Raw genomic sequence first — 14667 nt, forward strand, 5'->3', positions numbered from 1 at the left:
AGGTCACATGATCAAGGTCAAAGGTCATTTAGGGTCAATGAACTTTGGCCAAATTGGGGTATTTGTTGAATTACAGCCATAAATTTGAAAGTGTGTTGGTCTAGTTCATAAAACTTGGACATAATAGTAATCAAGTATCACTGAACATTCTGTGCGAGTTTCAGGTCACATGATCAAGGTTAAAGGTCATGTAAGGTCAAAGAACTTTGGCCATGTTGGGGGTATTTGTTGAATTGCCATCATATCTCTATAAGTGTATTGGTCTAGTTCATAAAACGTGGAAATAAGAGTAACCAAGTATCACTGAACATCTTGTGCGAGTTATAGTCGTTTTCAAAATCAGCACTGCTGCTATATTGAATCGCGTGATGCAGGTGAGACGGCCAGAGGCATTCCACTTGTTTATTTTAAAAATGGCTCTAGCAAATAAAAAAATGGCTCATGGAAATTGAAAAATGGCTCCTGTAAAAAAAAAAGTATTTTTTTCCCTGCTAGGAACCAATTTTACTACACCTGCATAGAAAGTGGTAAATCAAAGGACATTGGTACTGTGGTGGATTCAAACCCTAGACCTCTTAGTTCATAGTCTGGAGACTTATCCACTCATCCTTAACACCTCTACATTCTATGAAAAAAGGAAACAATACTAGCTTGTCTTTAGTTTCCTCTAGAAATTGCAATTTATAACACAATATATATTCATCATTGTTATTCAAACTATATCATTAATTCTTAATTCTATTGATTTTATGATTTTTTAATGGACTTTTATAGGTCAAAACATCTCTGGGACGTGGGAGGGCATTTATCCGTTACAGCCTTGCCCATCATAGACTTGGGGATAGTCTTCAGCAGTGCTTTAATAATCAGAAAATTACAAGGTAATTATAAAACAAATATATATGGCAGAGTGCTGGTAGCCATATTAATTCACAGTTAAGTTAATTATTATTATTAAAGCCAAGTTGAACAATGCATTATCCTCAGTTCCACTTCAGATGAAAGAACACAAATGTGAAAAACAGACTGCATGCCAGAATATATCTTTGAATTACTTGATAATTTTTTTTGTATGAAAGTAAAATTGTGAAATGTCTATAACAAATATGTTTTCTTCAGTACATTCTGTGTTACATAAATCTGTTCTGATGTGCTGCCATTACTAAGTGTGCTAAATCTGAAGATGCCATGGACATGCTACTCTGTTATGTACAGTATAAAGTATATCTTGAGAGTTAATTAATAATTCAAGAGAAAATGACAAGAAACATGTTTAGTTTAGAGGAATCCAAATCATTTAATCATTGTCTTCTTGTAGTCCATAATATAATTACAACTTTATTTTTTCTATACATTTCATCTTTTTACAGCTCTTGGTACAATCCAAATTCATTACTACTCAACCCCAGCCTCTATGGCCCGTTGGTTAATGACCTGTATGACCTCAATGACCTACAATTTGACCTAGCTCCATCAGGTCATGACCTTGATGCTGCGTGGCCAACCCATTCACGTCATGTAATGGGTCCATCACCAGGGATGTACAGTTCATGGCAGCCACCAAGTAGGACAGAGAGTCTCAGCAGCTTAAGCTCACAGGTAAAACTGTTTGATAGGATGAAGTAATATATTATCTTTATTTCTGGTGACCTGCCAAGTACCAAGGCTTATTTTTCTGTTTGAAAATATATATTTCGTTCAGTAACATTGGATCTGGTCTTTGTCATATTTGAGCAGGGGTGCTATCAGAGTTTAAGAAAAATTGTTATTCTTATTCTTGGCATCATGATTTGTGTTTGTTACGGTGACACCTTTCTTTGATGTTCCAAATTTCAAATTATTAATCGGCTATGTCACTTTTTTTAGACCTGGTTGCACTTTGCAATGTACAATTAAGCATACTGACTGCATGGAAATTGAAAGTCTGTAAAATATGATTAAGAATATGACCACAAAGTTATATAGACTGTATAGAGAAATACTCCATTCATGTCATCACATACCAGTGCAAGTTTAGATTACCTTCTTTATGAATTTGATTAAAGGGCAGTTTTGAGCAATAAAATCGATAGTCACATACAGATTACTTGTAAGTTTATACTTTCACCAAGAAAATTGTGATATACTGCAGTTTTGTGTAGTCATAGATTTGCAATCGTCTCAAAGGTGTTTTTTTTAATTACCCTTTTCCCTTTGTCCTAATGAAACCCAAGTTTGCTTGATTATTTTCAAAGGTAGTGTTATCAGTTATAACCAAGGCTTTTAATAATAATAATAATAATAATAATAATAATAATGGTGGCTACTTATATAGTGCACAGGTTCACCTTTCTGTGCTCATGGTGCTTTAAAAAAGGCCCTGCTATTATTATTACCCTGTATAAGCTAGGAAACCGATTAAGGCGCACACATCTTTTTTTATCGTAAGTGCTTCCTGCCGGTACCCATTTACATCACCTGGGTCAAGTGCAGCACACAGTGGATGAATTCCTTGCTGAAGGAAATTATGCCATGGCTTGGATTTGTACCCATGACCCTCTGGCTCTGTTTCAAAGTCCGAAGACTAATCCACTGGGCCACAATACTCCATACTTAGTTTCTTGTTGATGCTTCCTAAGGGAAAGTATGAGCAGCAAAATTGAAATGGAAATTGTTTGCTTTCTGATTTTGCTGTATGTTATTCCTTTTTGTTATTATATTGATAGCATTTAATATAATTTACATGTAGAATATTGTCAGACCCCCCTTCTCTTCCCTGAGTGCATTGAAGACAAGTTAACTCATGACATCCATGAGGGACCCTGTATGTGACAAAATATTGGTTAAAGATTGGGGAGAGATGAGGTTAAATAAAGAACAGGAATTGCATTGTTTTCATACAATTTAGATTTTTTTATTGTAACTTAGTCCCCAACAAGCAAGTTAAGCAACTTTATCCCTAATCTAATCATTTTCATTGTTTCATACTTGCACGTAATGTGTTCTTGGTGATAAAAATCAATAGTTCAGCTTTTGTAATTTGCACATGCATACAAATATTTAGAAGTCTACTTGCATGACATGTTCTGACTCTGCAGAAATTTACAAAGTCTTCAGATCTTCTTTTTAATAAAAAAAACTCTATCAGAAGTGAATATGAATCAATTCTTCACCTTTTCTTCTAAAATACTGGGGGTTTTGTACAGGATCCATCACTTCTCAAGTGTGCTGTATTTAAAGATTGCTTGAAAGCCTTGAATAGGGAAGATTTACTAGAAAAAATATATTGAAAACATCAATGAAAAGGCATTCCATGAAAAATGTTTATAGTGATATGTAGAATTAATTATTTAATAAGATGAACTCTCTTTTTTCTTTTTTTGCTTGATTTGAGCAAGTAATTGCTTTTGAAGCTGATCCACTGTAATGAAGAAACAATTGATTAGTATCCCTGATAGTCAAATAATAAATGCCTATATATTTTTGTGTTCTTTATCAAATTAGCCTAGTACACTAGATGGCTACCCTAGCCCTACTGCAGAGTCTCATCCAATCATAGGAGAGGAAAGAGCATTACATCAAGCACAGACAGAGTTAGAAGAATGTGAACAGGTCAATCGTGAATTACGCAAACGCATCATACAGCTAGAGAGTGATAATGATGATATACATCGTCTTGCCATGGAAACCGAAGAACGATTGAGTAGCATGCAGTCAGATTTGGAGAGAAAGGTATGGATTGAAATATATTACTTAGAAATCAATGAAAATTATGTTCTGTAAATGTTAAAATACAACGTAGGTGGACTATAATTAACTGGTAATTCATTATTCTGTAATATTACACAAAGAAAACAAAGCAAGAGAAAGAGAGGGGGAAGTGGGGAGGGAGGGAAAGACAGAGAGAGACCCCAGGGGGTATAACATATTAAGACATTCAATCCATCAATCAATCAAAATTAACAAATGATTGTAATTGTTTGTGTGACATAAGTAAGGTTAATTGTGTAATTGATTGTATCTTATGTTACAAGACCCTTGTGAAACAACCTTTTTTCCCTTGGGATGGTGGTGGGGTAGCAATGGCAACATTATTATTTTCTTTTTCTGTTCAGCACTCCTGTCAAAATGGATTGCTTTTGTTATTGTATATGACCAATTGACTCTATCACAATTAATTAAAAGGAGAATAAAGTGCATAAAAATGAATTAAGGTTCAAGTTTAGATAATTCCTTCCATGTTGAAAATTTTGTTCTTAAAATTCAAATTGCAAACCAATAAATTTGATCAAATAAGAATGTAATTTTCATATTTGTGTCAATATGTGTGTTGCTAGTTATAAGTAAACATGGATTGCATGCTTAGATATTAAAAAATCTATTCCATGAATGTATGATGGGTGACCTAAAACTACACACTTTGTTTACAAATGATAAAAACTATGTCAATTTTAATATTTGAACAAATTATCTTTCACTGATTTGTGGTAAATATTCTAAAGATCCTTTCCAGAAGAAAATATCTCAAAACTCACTAATACGAAATCCCGCCATGTTTTCTGAACACCTCTTGATTTCGCCACCCGATGTACATGTAGAAGGGGTCCTAAAGCTTTGCACTTGATTTATCATGCAAAGAAATAGTATTGTCTGTGCCTCAATTTCTAAAATATGTTCATATTATTATAGGAAAATATGAAATTAAAGCGAATATAACTAAAATAATCCCCAAAGTTGCTGTTTTTCACCGGCATTTAGTGCAGCCTCTGTAGAAAAATTGAATAGAACTTGTTCATTACACTCAGTCACAGTTCCACACAGAGTGCGCATTTTGCCATTGAAATTGTATGCGTGATGAGTGGTGCGTAGCTTTAGGACATGCAGAGCTTTAGGACCCCTACCATATACATGTAATGTGCATGCATAATTGTTGAAGGATCCAGTAATATGTTATGAAATTAGATTCTACTAGCTATATACCTTGTCTTGGAGAACTCTGCAATCGAGAAATAGAAAGTGTGATTAAAGTAATTGCCTTTGATTTAGTAAAGGATAAATGACATAATATGAGTCTCATATCAAATTAAATGGGGGAGATGATGAAACTTGTTGGTACCTACATGTAAGTAAAATCATTAGTGGTATGAGGAAGTCTTGATTGTTTGTAAGCAACAAGCCTTAATTACTAAATTCTATTGAGAGAAGTAAATTTGAGCATGTTATGTGATTTCTCTTGGTTTGGGTTTGTATGAAGTCACTGAAAGTCACTCTTATTTGTCTCATAGGTTCAACAGCTGCAATATGAGCTAGAGAAATCTTCCAAAGAGTCACTAGATATTACTGAGAAAATGAACAGATCTGAAGAGAATTGGAGAAAAAAGATAGAAGATGCTGAGAAGGTGAACAGTGATTTGTGCAGCAGGCTAGAAGCTACAAACCTTCAGCATGCCAGCCAAGCCAAGCTATGGCAGGAAGCTGAGCGTGATCACCAAACCAAGTTGATTGAGGCAGAGAGATCTTTAGTTGAGGTCAGGGTTGAACTCACTGGGGTCAAAGGCGAACTAGATACAATAAAAGGAATGGAAATAAGGAAAGATAAAACCATCCATAGTCTTGAAGAGAGAGTTGTTGGCATGGAGACTAAGAATGCAGAACTTTTGAAGAAGATGGAAGGGATGGTGGACAGTAAAGATGCAGAGGTGGCAAACCATCTACAGTCTGCAAACAAAGTTCATGAACTCTTGGACAAGCTGTCTGAAGCAGAGAGCAAGAACTTAGAACTACGTGGAGAGAAAGATGCCCTCAGTCGCCAGATTGAACTTTTGGAAGACAATCACAGCTCTCAAGAAAAGGATATTATTGCCAAAGTGGCAGATCTTGAGATGATTGTCTCAAAGAAAGAAAGCGAGAATAAAATAATGAGTGAGAACATTGCAGCTCAAGATGTGAAACATGACTGTGTGGTTCAGGAACTTCAGGCAATGGTTAGTGCTCTCAAAGAAGACAAAGAAAAATTACAATGTGATTTAAATGGGCACTTGCAGAAGTTTGAGAATTCAAGTAAATCATTGGAATCAGTGCAAAATGAAAATATGCAGTCAAAGACAGCCATAGCCAGTATGCAGCAAAAGATGGTTGAACTTCAAAAAGACACTGAGAGGTTAAGAAAGGAACTTCATGCAGCTGGAGTGAAGAATGAAGAATTTAAGGCACGCATAAAACATACTGAGGGAGTCTGTCAAGAAAGGCAAAAAGAAATTGATGATTTGGATAAAGAAATTAAAGAGCAAGTATCCAAAAACACAGAGATTAATGGACTTCTTGAGAGTGAGAGAGGAAGAACTTCCAATCTTGGAACACAATGCAGAGACAACCAAAACAAAGTGATTGAGATGGAAAAAGAGAAAAGTAAGCTAATGCAACAATTTAAAATTGTAAAGAATATGCTTTCAATGGGAGAAGAAGCAAGTATTGAAAGAGAGTCTTTGCAGGGGAGCAATGATGAACCTGATAGTGCTGATGCAAGAGGAACTTTGATTACTCAGCATTTATCAAGGATGGTTTTAGAGAAGGACAATGCTTTACAATTAGTGAAAGAACTGCAGGTTGAAAATCAAAGCCTATCAAAAAAAGTTGAGATGTTGACTGAAAAAACTGTGCATGATTCTGAGGATGTCAGTAAAAAAGCAGATCTAGTCATTAAGACTGAGAAAGAGATTGGTGATCTTCAACTAAAACTAGACACCATGGGAAAAATGCTAGAAAGCAAGGAGAAAAATTTGCAAACCCAAAGCATTGAGAGGCAGAGGATTGAAGGCCAACTTCAAGAAGCAATGAATGAGAAGGAGAAATTGGAGATGGACATAGTAAGGTTACGTCTCGCGATCGACAGCAAGGACAAGGAGCGAGATGCATTGATCATGGATAAGACAACACTAGAATTGGCTAGAGATGGTTTGGAGAAAGATCAAGATATTAGCAAACAAGAAAAAGATGGAATGGATAAGAAATTAGGAGAACAAGTAGAGGTGATCTCCAAGTTGATGGCAGATATTGAGCTTTTGAAAGCGCAGAAGCAGGAGGCGGAGGAAGGAAGGGATAGTGTCCTAAAGCAACTGGATAGGGAGAGACTGACCACAAGGGAACTTGAAGACACAGTAGAGGATCTCAAGAGACTTCAAGAGGAAACGGTTTCATTAGAACAGGTGAGATAAAATGCTCTTAGAGATTAAAGGTGTTTTAATTGAAACAGAGAAAAATCAGAGATGCAGATAAGTGAATGTTTGAACAAAATTGACCAAACAATAAGAAAATTATGAATTTGTAAGAAAAAAACATTAAGAAGTTGTAATCACTACACTGTGGGCATATACAATTATCCCAAATGTAGGCTAAGGACAAATCTATTTGCTTTGTAATGACCATATTTTCATTTTTTTTTAATTATTACTTAGAATTATATATTTCTTTTATGAGGACATATGGAATATGCTGCCTATAGATGTTTAATTCTTTATTCCTTCCTAGGTTTAAGGAGCTAATTAGTGATGATTAAGTGTACAACAAATGGGATTATAGTTCTTGCAATTTGTCATCATCTTGCCAACTTTAGATTTACAAAATATACAAAATGTGCTGTTTATTGGTAGTGTATTTGATCTAGAAGTTATGATGTTGTTACTTGGAAAGGTTTATGAGGAGCGAAAGACAAAGATGATGCAGGAGCATGCTGACAAAGTAGAGTTCTTGACTGAACAGTTCCAACTTTTAAAAGAGGAACAAGAAAAGACAAGCGGAGAACGACTTCACTATCAGGAGCAATCAGAAGATTTTAGCAAGGAGTTAGATCAGGTCAAAGAAAGATGTGAAATCTTAGAGACTGAAAATAAAGCTGTTAGAGGTATGTTCTTTCTGACCCCCCCCCCCCCCAGAAAAAAGAAACTGCTTAATCTGTTTGAATGATATTGGAATCTATTGTCTTAATCATATTTAATAACTAGGTATTTTTTGTTGAGGAAAAGAATTGTGATTAGACAAAGTAGTTTTACCCTACAGAACAGTATGCTAGTTTTCTTGTGCACACTTTTAAATGCATGGATATTAAGGTAAGTACACCAATGCAGTGTTGTGGTAATGCAGACACAGACAATAAAGGAAAGAAGGCAGTTGATTCATTCCCAATTGTAAGGTTTTTTTTGTAGACTGATATCTCATTGGGATTGTATTATTATTCTGCATTTATTATTATTTTTTCTTACCCTAAACTGTATTTTCGTGCTTTGGATATACAGAGACTATGCTTCTTTGATATTTGGGACTCTTTTTAGGATTGAAATTTTCTTGAATAATACCAGTAGAGTAGTAATGATGCTTTTATATACAAATATGAGGAAGATAAGATGCTATCAATTCTCTTTTTTATTATTGTAGTAATTCACAATACAAATAAAGGTTTCTTAAAGAGAGGTATGCTGCTAAACTCTTCACTTCTAAGATTAGTTAGGTGATTACTTGATCAAAGGATAGAAATACAGTTCATTGAACATTGAGAACTATATTACTATGCTATTCTTTTGACATTTATTTACCAATAAATTTCCTAATCATCTTTTTCTTATTTCATAGACAAAAACAATGACCTCAACATGGAGATCCTGCGTATGCAGGAGGAGGTAGAACTATCCAAAACAGAACGTAATGAGATCACAGATAAGTTAGAGCAGGTTAGCACTGAGACCTCCAAGAGCTTACAGGAAACCAAGCTAGAGATGGAACGGCTACAGGGAAAGGTGGAGGAGGAGAAAGAAAGATCTAGGAGAATCAAGGAGTTAGAAGAAATCCTGGAGAAGGAGAAGGAGAAAGGACAGTCTGCTGAAGCAAAGGCTCAAGAAGCAGAGGAAGAGACACATAGGGTACAGAGTACATTGAAAGAGGAGATCTCAGCTCTCAAGTTTCAGCTTAGCTCTGAAGCCATGCAATATCAACAAACACTTCAGGTAATTCTTTACTGTGAATGCCACTCTAGGACTACATGATATTGCATATGGGGGTATTCGACTTGCTGTTGTATTTTACCAGTTGTTATACCATAATAAGGTGATACAGCATCCCACCTGCCATCCATAATTGTCAAGCAATGTTCACATACCAAGGTTTGTCAGCAAAGATTAACATATCAAATAGGTATGGAGGTGAGGTTATAAATATTTTTATTGCATTTTTATGACCCTTCTCCTTGGACCCTGTTTTATTGGAATAGGTAAGTGGAGATGATACCTGGGCTTTGTAACATTTTATGACAGATTCCTTGTGTGAAACACATCATAACTTCATTTTTTGTCTCGCCTGCATAGCAGAGCAAGACTATAGGCGCCGCTTTTCTGACGGCGGCGTCAACATCAAATCTTAACCTAAGGTTAAGTTTTTGTAATGACATCATAACTTAGAAAGTATATGGACCTAGTTCATGAAAATTGAACATAAGGTTAATCAAGTATTACTGAACACCCTGCTTGAGTTTCAGGTCACATGACTAAGGTCAAAGGTCATTTAGGGTCAATGAACTTAGACCATGTTGGGAGAATTATTTTCAAAATCTTAACCGAAGGTTAGGTTTTTGAAATGACATCATAACTTAAAAAAAGTATATGGACCTAGTTCATGAAACTTGGACATAAGGTTAATCAAGTATTAGTGAACATCCTTCCTGAGTATCAGGTCACATGACCAAGGTCAAAGGTCATTTAGGGTCAATGAACTTTGGCCAAGTTGGGGGTATTTGTTGAATTACCTTCATAACTTTGAAAATTTATGGATCTAGTTCATGAAACTTGGAAATTAGGTTAATCAAGTACCACTTAATATTCTGTGCGAGTTTCAGGTCACATGACCATGGTCAATGGTCATTTAAGGTCAATGAACTTTGGCCGTGTTGGGGGTCTTTGTTAAATTACCATCCTAACTCTGAAGTTTATGGATCTATTTCATAAAACTTGGGATATAAGAATAATCAAGTGTCACTGAACATCCCCTGTGAGTTTCAGGTCACAAAACCAAGGTCAAAGGTCAGTTAAGGTCAATAAGCTTAGGCCATGTTGGGGTAATTGTTGAATTGCCATCATAACTTTGAAAGTTTATGGATAGAGTGAATGAAATGTGGACATGGGTGTAGTTGACAAGTCTTAAGTCACCGTTCAAATGTCATCTATGGTCAATGAACGTAGTATTATGTCATTATATGAATGGTGTTTTTGTGAATGATTATTTTATAGTAGTTTTCAAAGTTAGCACTGCTGCTATATTAAATCGCGTAATGCAGGCGAGACTGCCAGAGGCGTTCCACTTGTTTAAATAATTAATGTGAGATATGATAGGTACCCAATATTGTCTATTCATAACTGGTCTATATCAGACCAGGATGTACTTGGTGGGGGGTCAGTTTGACCCCCTTCAGATCTCGACTGCTGATTGTGCGATCACCGCAAAAATTTGCACGCGCTAGTGAAACTTTCAAAATATCAATTGTTTATACTTTTTGTTATTAATTATGCAAATAAGCATATGACATTTGCCTTTTGTTTGTGTATGTTTTTGCCTTTAAATCAAGTTATATAGCTAATAGAATGCTAATTTTTGGTGAGAATATCAATTTGTACATTTCCAGCAAATATCTACAAAAAAATTGCCAAAATATAATTAATTTATTATGTATTTTCTTGTTTTTTAATTCTTATATATTTCTCTGTTTTTTCGAACTTTTGTTTTTTATTTTTTCTAAAGAACTTTGTCAGGGACCCTTTTGTGATCATGAAATTAAATCCATTTAAACCAACAAAAGTGAAAATATACACTTATGATTTTTGGTTGAAAAACGCAATTTGCATTGACTTTGTGCACGGAATCAAGTTTTTAAGCAATTTTTGGTCTGACATGCACTTACAAAAAGTTGCATAATTTGGAACCGCAAGACTTGAAATAAAAAGTCAGCAAGCAGTGCGGTCAAACCATTTTGCTCGACGGTGTAATGACAAAATTTGTTAAGGGGGGAGGTCAAATTGACCCCCCCCCCTACTTAAATAAGGGTTAAGCTTCATTTCAGTATTATTGTTGTGTCATGCAACCTTATGCTAATCATCTACATGTACAAACTACCTGACAAAGAATTAAGTTGAATTCAGTTGATTCATGGAAGAAAGCAATCTATAATCAATGAAGTACATGTAGACGAAATGATGAATGTGTAAATATCAAGATTTTTCATTGAATTTCTTTGATATTTAATAATTTTGCAACTATCTGCTCACCTATAATCAAACTTTGATTGTAGATGACCTTCAATCATCTCATTTGGGCCTCAGAGGGCAATTTGAGTTACTTTCTCAGTCTTAATAATTTCACATGTATTGAAATTTCTATGTACCGTATACGAAATTGCATCCCATTAGGGAGCCAAAGGGCAGTGAGGAGTGACTTTTTCAATCATCTTAATTGCTGTTTTGTGTTTTTTTGTATGAAATAACTCTTTATGTTCTATAGGGATACCATGAACAAGAAAGTGATCTTGAGAGCTTGAAGATTCAGAATAATGAACAACAACAAACGATCCAAGAACTCAGTAATGAAATAGAGACTGTCAAGAAACAAAGCAATCAAGATAAAATTAACTTTCAAAAGAAGGTAAGAAAACAATTTGATTATAGATTCTCAAAACAGCCATACAAGAAATGGTTATGTTAAAATATTAAATGCAGCATAGGAGCTACATGTATTAAATTTGACATAAAACCACATCTCAAACACACATTTATTATGTAGCCAAAAGTGCATTCATAATCTCAGTGCCAATTATTTGGTTGGATTATTTTCATCATAATGCATTCATATTTCATGCATATTACTCAGGTTTTTTAAGAGGTCTGTTCATATAAACTTACTGTATCTAATTTTTAATCACAGTTTTTCTGCTTACCTTTGTTAAAATTATTTTTAGTAGAGAGTCAAGTTGTATTTTTTCATATTAAGATGAGTAAGCATAGGACCCTTGTTATATAAAGCTAGGCTTTTCACTTCCATTTATTAGTGGAGCGTTGTGGCCCAGTGGATAAGTCTTCTGACTTTGAAACAGAGGGTCGTTGGTTCGAATCCCAGCCATGGCATAATCTCCTTCAGCGAGAAATTTATCCACATTGTGCTGCACTCAACCCAGGTGAGGTGAATGGGTACCCGGCAGGATTAATTCCTTGAATGCATGACCGCTGAAAGGCAGCTCGAGCTAAAGCCGGGGTAATAGTAATAATAACAACGCGCCTCCGATTAGAATATTTCTAGATACATGTAGATGACGCTATATAAATGCCTATTATTATTTATTGTATAAATCACACAGAAAATCAATGCATCTTTATGTGTTCATTCATTATTGTGACAGTGTATCATACTCACCCACAATGCACTTCAGACATACATTGTAGATCATTATGAGCCAAAAGTGTGTCAATTGAAGTGCACTTTGAAACCTCATGTACATAATCAATATAGATTTACTGCTGTCTTGAAATCTTTTTTTTTTCTTTTGCAGTGAGTTGATAATAATGTATATATATAACTTATGATGTCTTTTAATAGCTTGACCTCATTGAGTGTGTGCATTGGATTGCACAATTCATTTAATAGTTCTTGATGTTTGTGAATATTATTTGTTGCCACTCCCTCCCTTATGGGGCTGTGACATTTGAACATTCTAGACAGTGTATGTCAACATACTGCACATGCTGCCAGGTGTTTTCTCCTTTAATCTTATTTATAGATACCAAGAATTCCATTCTTAGTATCAATAATTGCATTTTGTTAACAACACAAAATTTCAAGAATTCAAATTAATTAAATACATTTAGTGGTGTAAAGAAATGAGATTAAGGAAACTGCCTGCAATGGCTTATGTACATGTATGTTGGCATTCACTGGTTAAGTATTCAGGTGTGACAGTCTTATGAGCATGCCATGATGTGGTGATTTTGTATTGCACAAACTAATTTTTTTTTTAATAGGTTGTGGGTATTTGAACCATTTGACATTATTTTTTGTGTTTAACATACCCATTCCCCTTTGAAAAAAATAGTACAGGGGCCCATCTTGCAAAGAGTTGTAAAATATTTCTCAAAATAAAATTGACATTGATCTTAAATTTCGTAGCTATGAAATAGGAATTAAGATCAATCATAAATGAGTTGGATTTGAATCTATTGTAACTTGTTGTAAGACATGGCCCTGCTGTTAAATTTTCAAATACTATACCACACATAAGTTGATAAAGATTTGAAAAAAAGTAACATTGAATTAACAATTGGGTATGTGTTTCATCAAAATAATATTGCTTTGTCAAGAAGATGTGTGCTTTATTAACTTTTTAATCATTGGCTATGAGAAAAGTGTTACCTCCCTTTATGTAGCTGCACAAACAATCTTCTCTCAGCACCCACTTAGCTGCCAACTTGTATTACTGTATTTTATTCTACAAAATACATGGAATGATAAACCCTAGCACATGAGATTGTGAGATCTTGTTAATTGAGTAAATGTTAGAAAAGATACAATATACAGAAAGTGACTTATTTTCCTTCATTTGCATGTAGAGATTTCCTTGTTCTTGCTATGAAGTGTTACTAGCCTTTCATTTAATGATTATTCATTACATGTCACACCCCTTACCCACCAATCATCCAATCAAATATTGCCTTCTATCCCTGCTCTATTGCTTGACCAATCAGCTCTCAGAACAGGAAAATGAAGTTGCAAGGCAAGAGCAGCAGATCACCATTCACGAAGCCAGTGTTGAAGAGGTAATTTATTAGTTGCACCACCCCTAATATATAAAGTATTTGTGGTGTTGTGCCTGCAGCTACTAATCATTTGGCATAATCACATTTGCAGTTTCAATTTATTTTGGGACTAGTTATCATGTAGCAATGTTTTGTGTTCTCTCAGAGGATTTAATGTTTTGTAACTAACATGTTTCTAATTGTGCCACATTGTATCTTTTTCATGCTTGTTGTATGTTTCTGTTTTAACAAGCTAACATCTATAATATCCTTATGTTATGAGTTTCAACTTCCTAAAAGCTACATGTAAATTTATGTTTATCTCATTATGCAATGTTGCAATGTAGTTATTTTGTTTCATCAATATAACAAGCACCTTTTCATTTAATTCATTCACAATAAATAAGATTTTTTTTTCATATATTCTGGAAAAAGAAAACTAATCAGTAAATTGCACCACATTTTTCCTCTCTCTCGTCTGTACTTTTTTTTTTTTTTTTTGGGGGGGGGGGAGCAGGGTGGGGGTAAAGGGGAGATAATTGGCATTGTACATACAGTGCTTATTTATTCACTTTACATACCTCAGTACACCTGTTAGGCATCAGACAACCCTCTTTTGCAGATGTGAATAAATTGCTTACATTCAATAACATGTGGGTCTTTAAAAGGTAAAATTTATGATGATGTAAATTCATTCACGCCTCCGTCCAACATATGTGGTTACCAGAGGCATTGTTTTCAGATTGTCCACACCATTTTTGGTCTCTCGATATTTAATGAACCATTTGACAGATCAACGGACAACTTCAGACTTGGTCAAGTATGCCTATTAGTAGAGCGGATAAGCTCCAAAAATCACAACAATTGTGCA

At 34.7% G+C, this 14667-nt stretch overlaps 1 protein-coding gene across 2 annotated transcripts in view; it reads left to right on the top strand.

Annotated features, from left to right (window-relative positions):
* Window positions 1–14667, top strand: part of LOC135153654 (FYVE and coiled-coil domain-containing protein 1-like) — a 37206-nt gene that overhangs the window by 6051 nt on the left and 16488 nt on the right. Inside the window, exons 4-11 of one of the 2 annotated variants that reach the window (XM_064097535.1) lie at window positions 775–881; window positions 1371–1599; window positions 3484–3711; window positions 5265–7184; window positions 7669–7879; window positions 8605–8975; window positions 11515–11655; window positions 13746–13817. In XM_064097535.1, the coding sequence (XP_063953605.1) occupies window positions 775–881; window positions 1371–1599; window positions 3484–3711; window positions 5265–7184; window positions 7669–7879; window positions 8605–8975; window positions 11515–11655; window positions 13746–13817 (3279 nt within the window). The remainder of the gene's footprint in view (window positions 1–774; window positions 882–1370; window positions 1600–3483; window positions 3712–5264; window positions 7185–7668; window positions 7880–8604; window positions 8976–11514; window positions 11656–13745; window positions 13818–14667) is intronic. The other variant, XM_064097536.1, reaches the window with a different exon arrangement.

Source organism: Lytechinus pictus, chromosome 3 (genome assembly GCF_037042905.1).
Source record: "Lytechinus pictus isolate F3 Inbred chromosome 3, Lp3.0, whole genome shotgun sequence".
Lineage (NCBI taxonomy): Eukaryota > Metazoa > Echinodermata > Echinoidea > Temnopleuroida > Toxopneustidae > Lytechinus > Lytechinus pictus.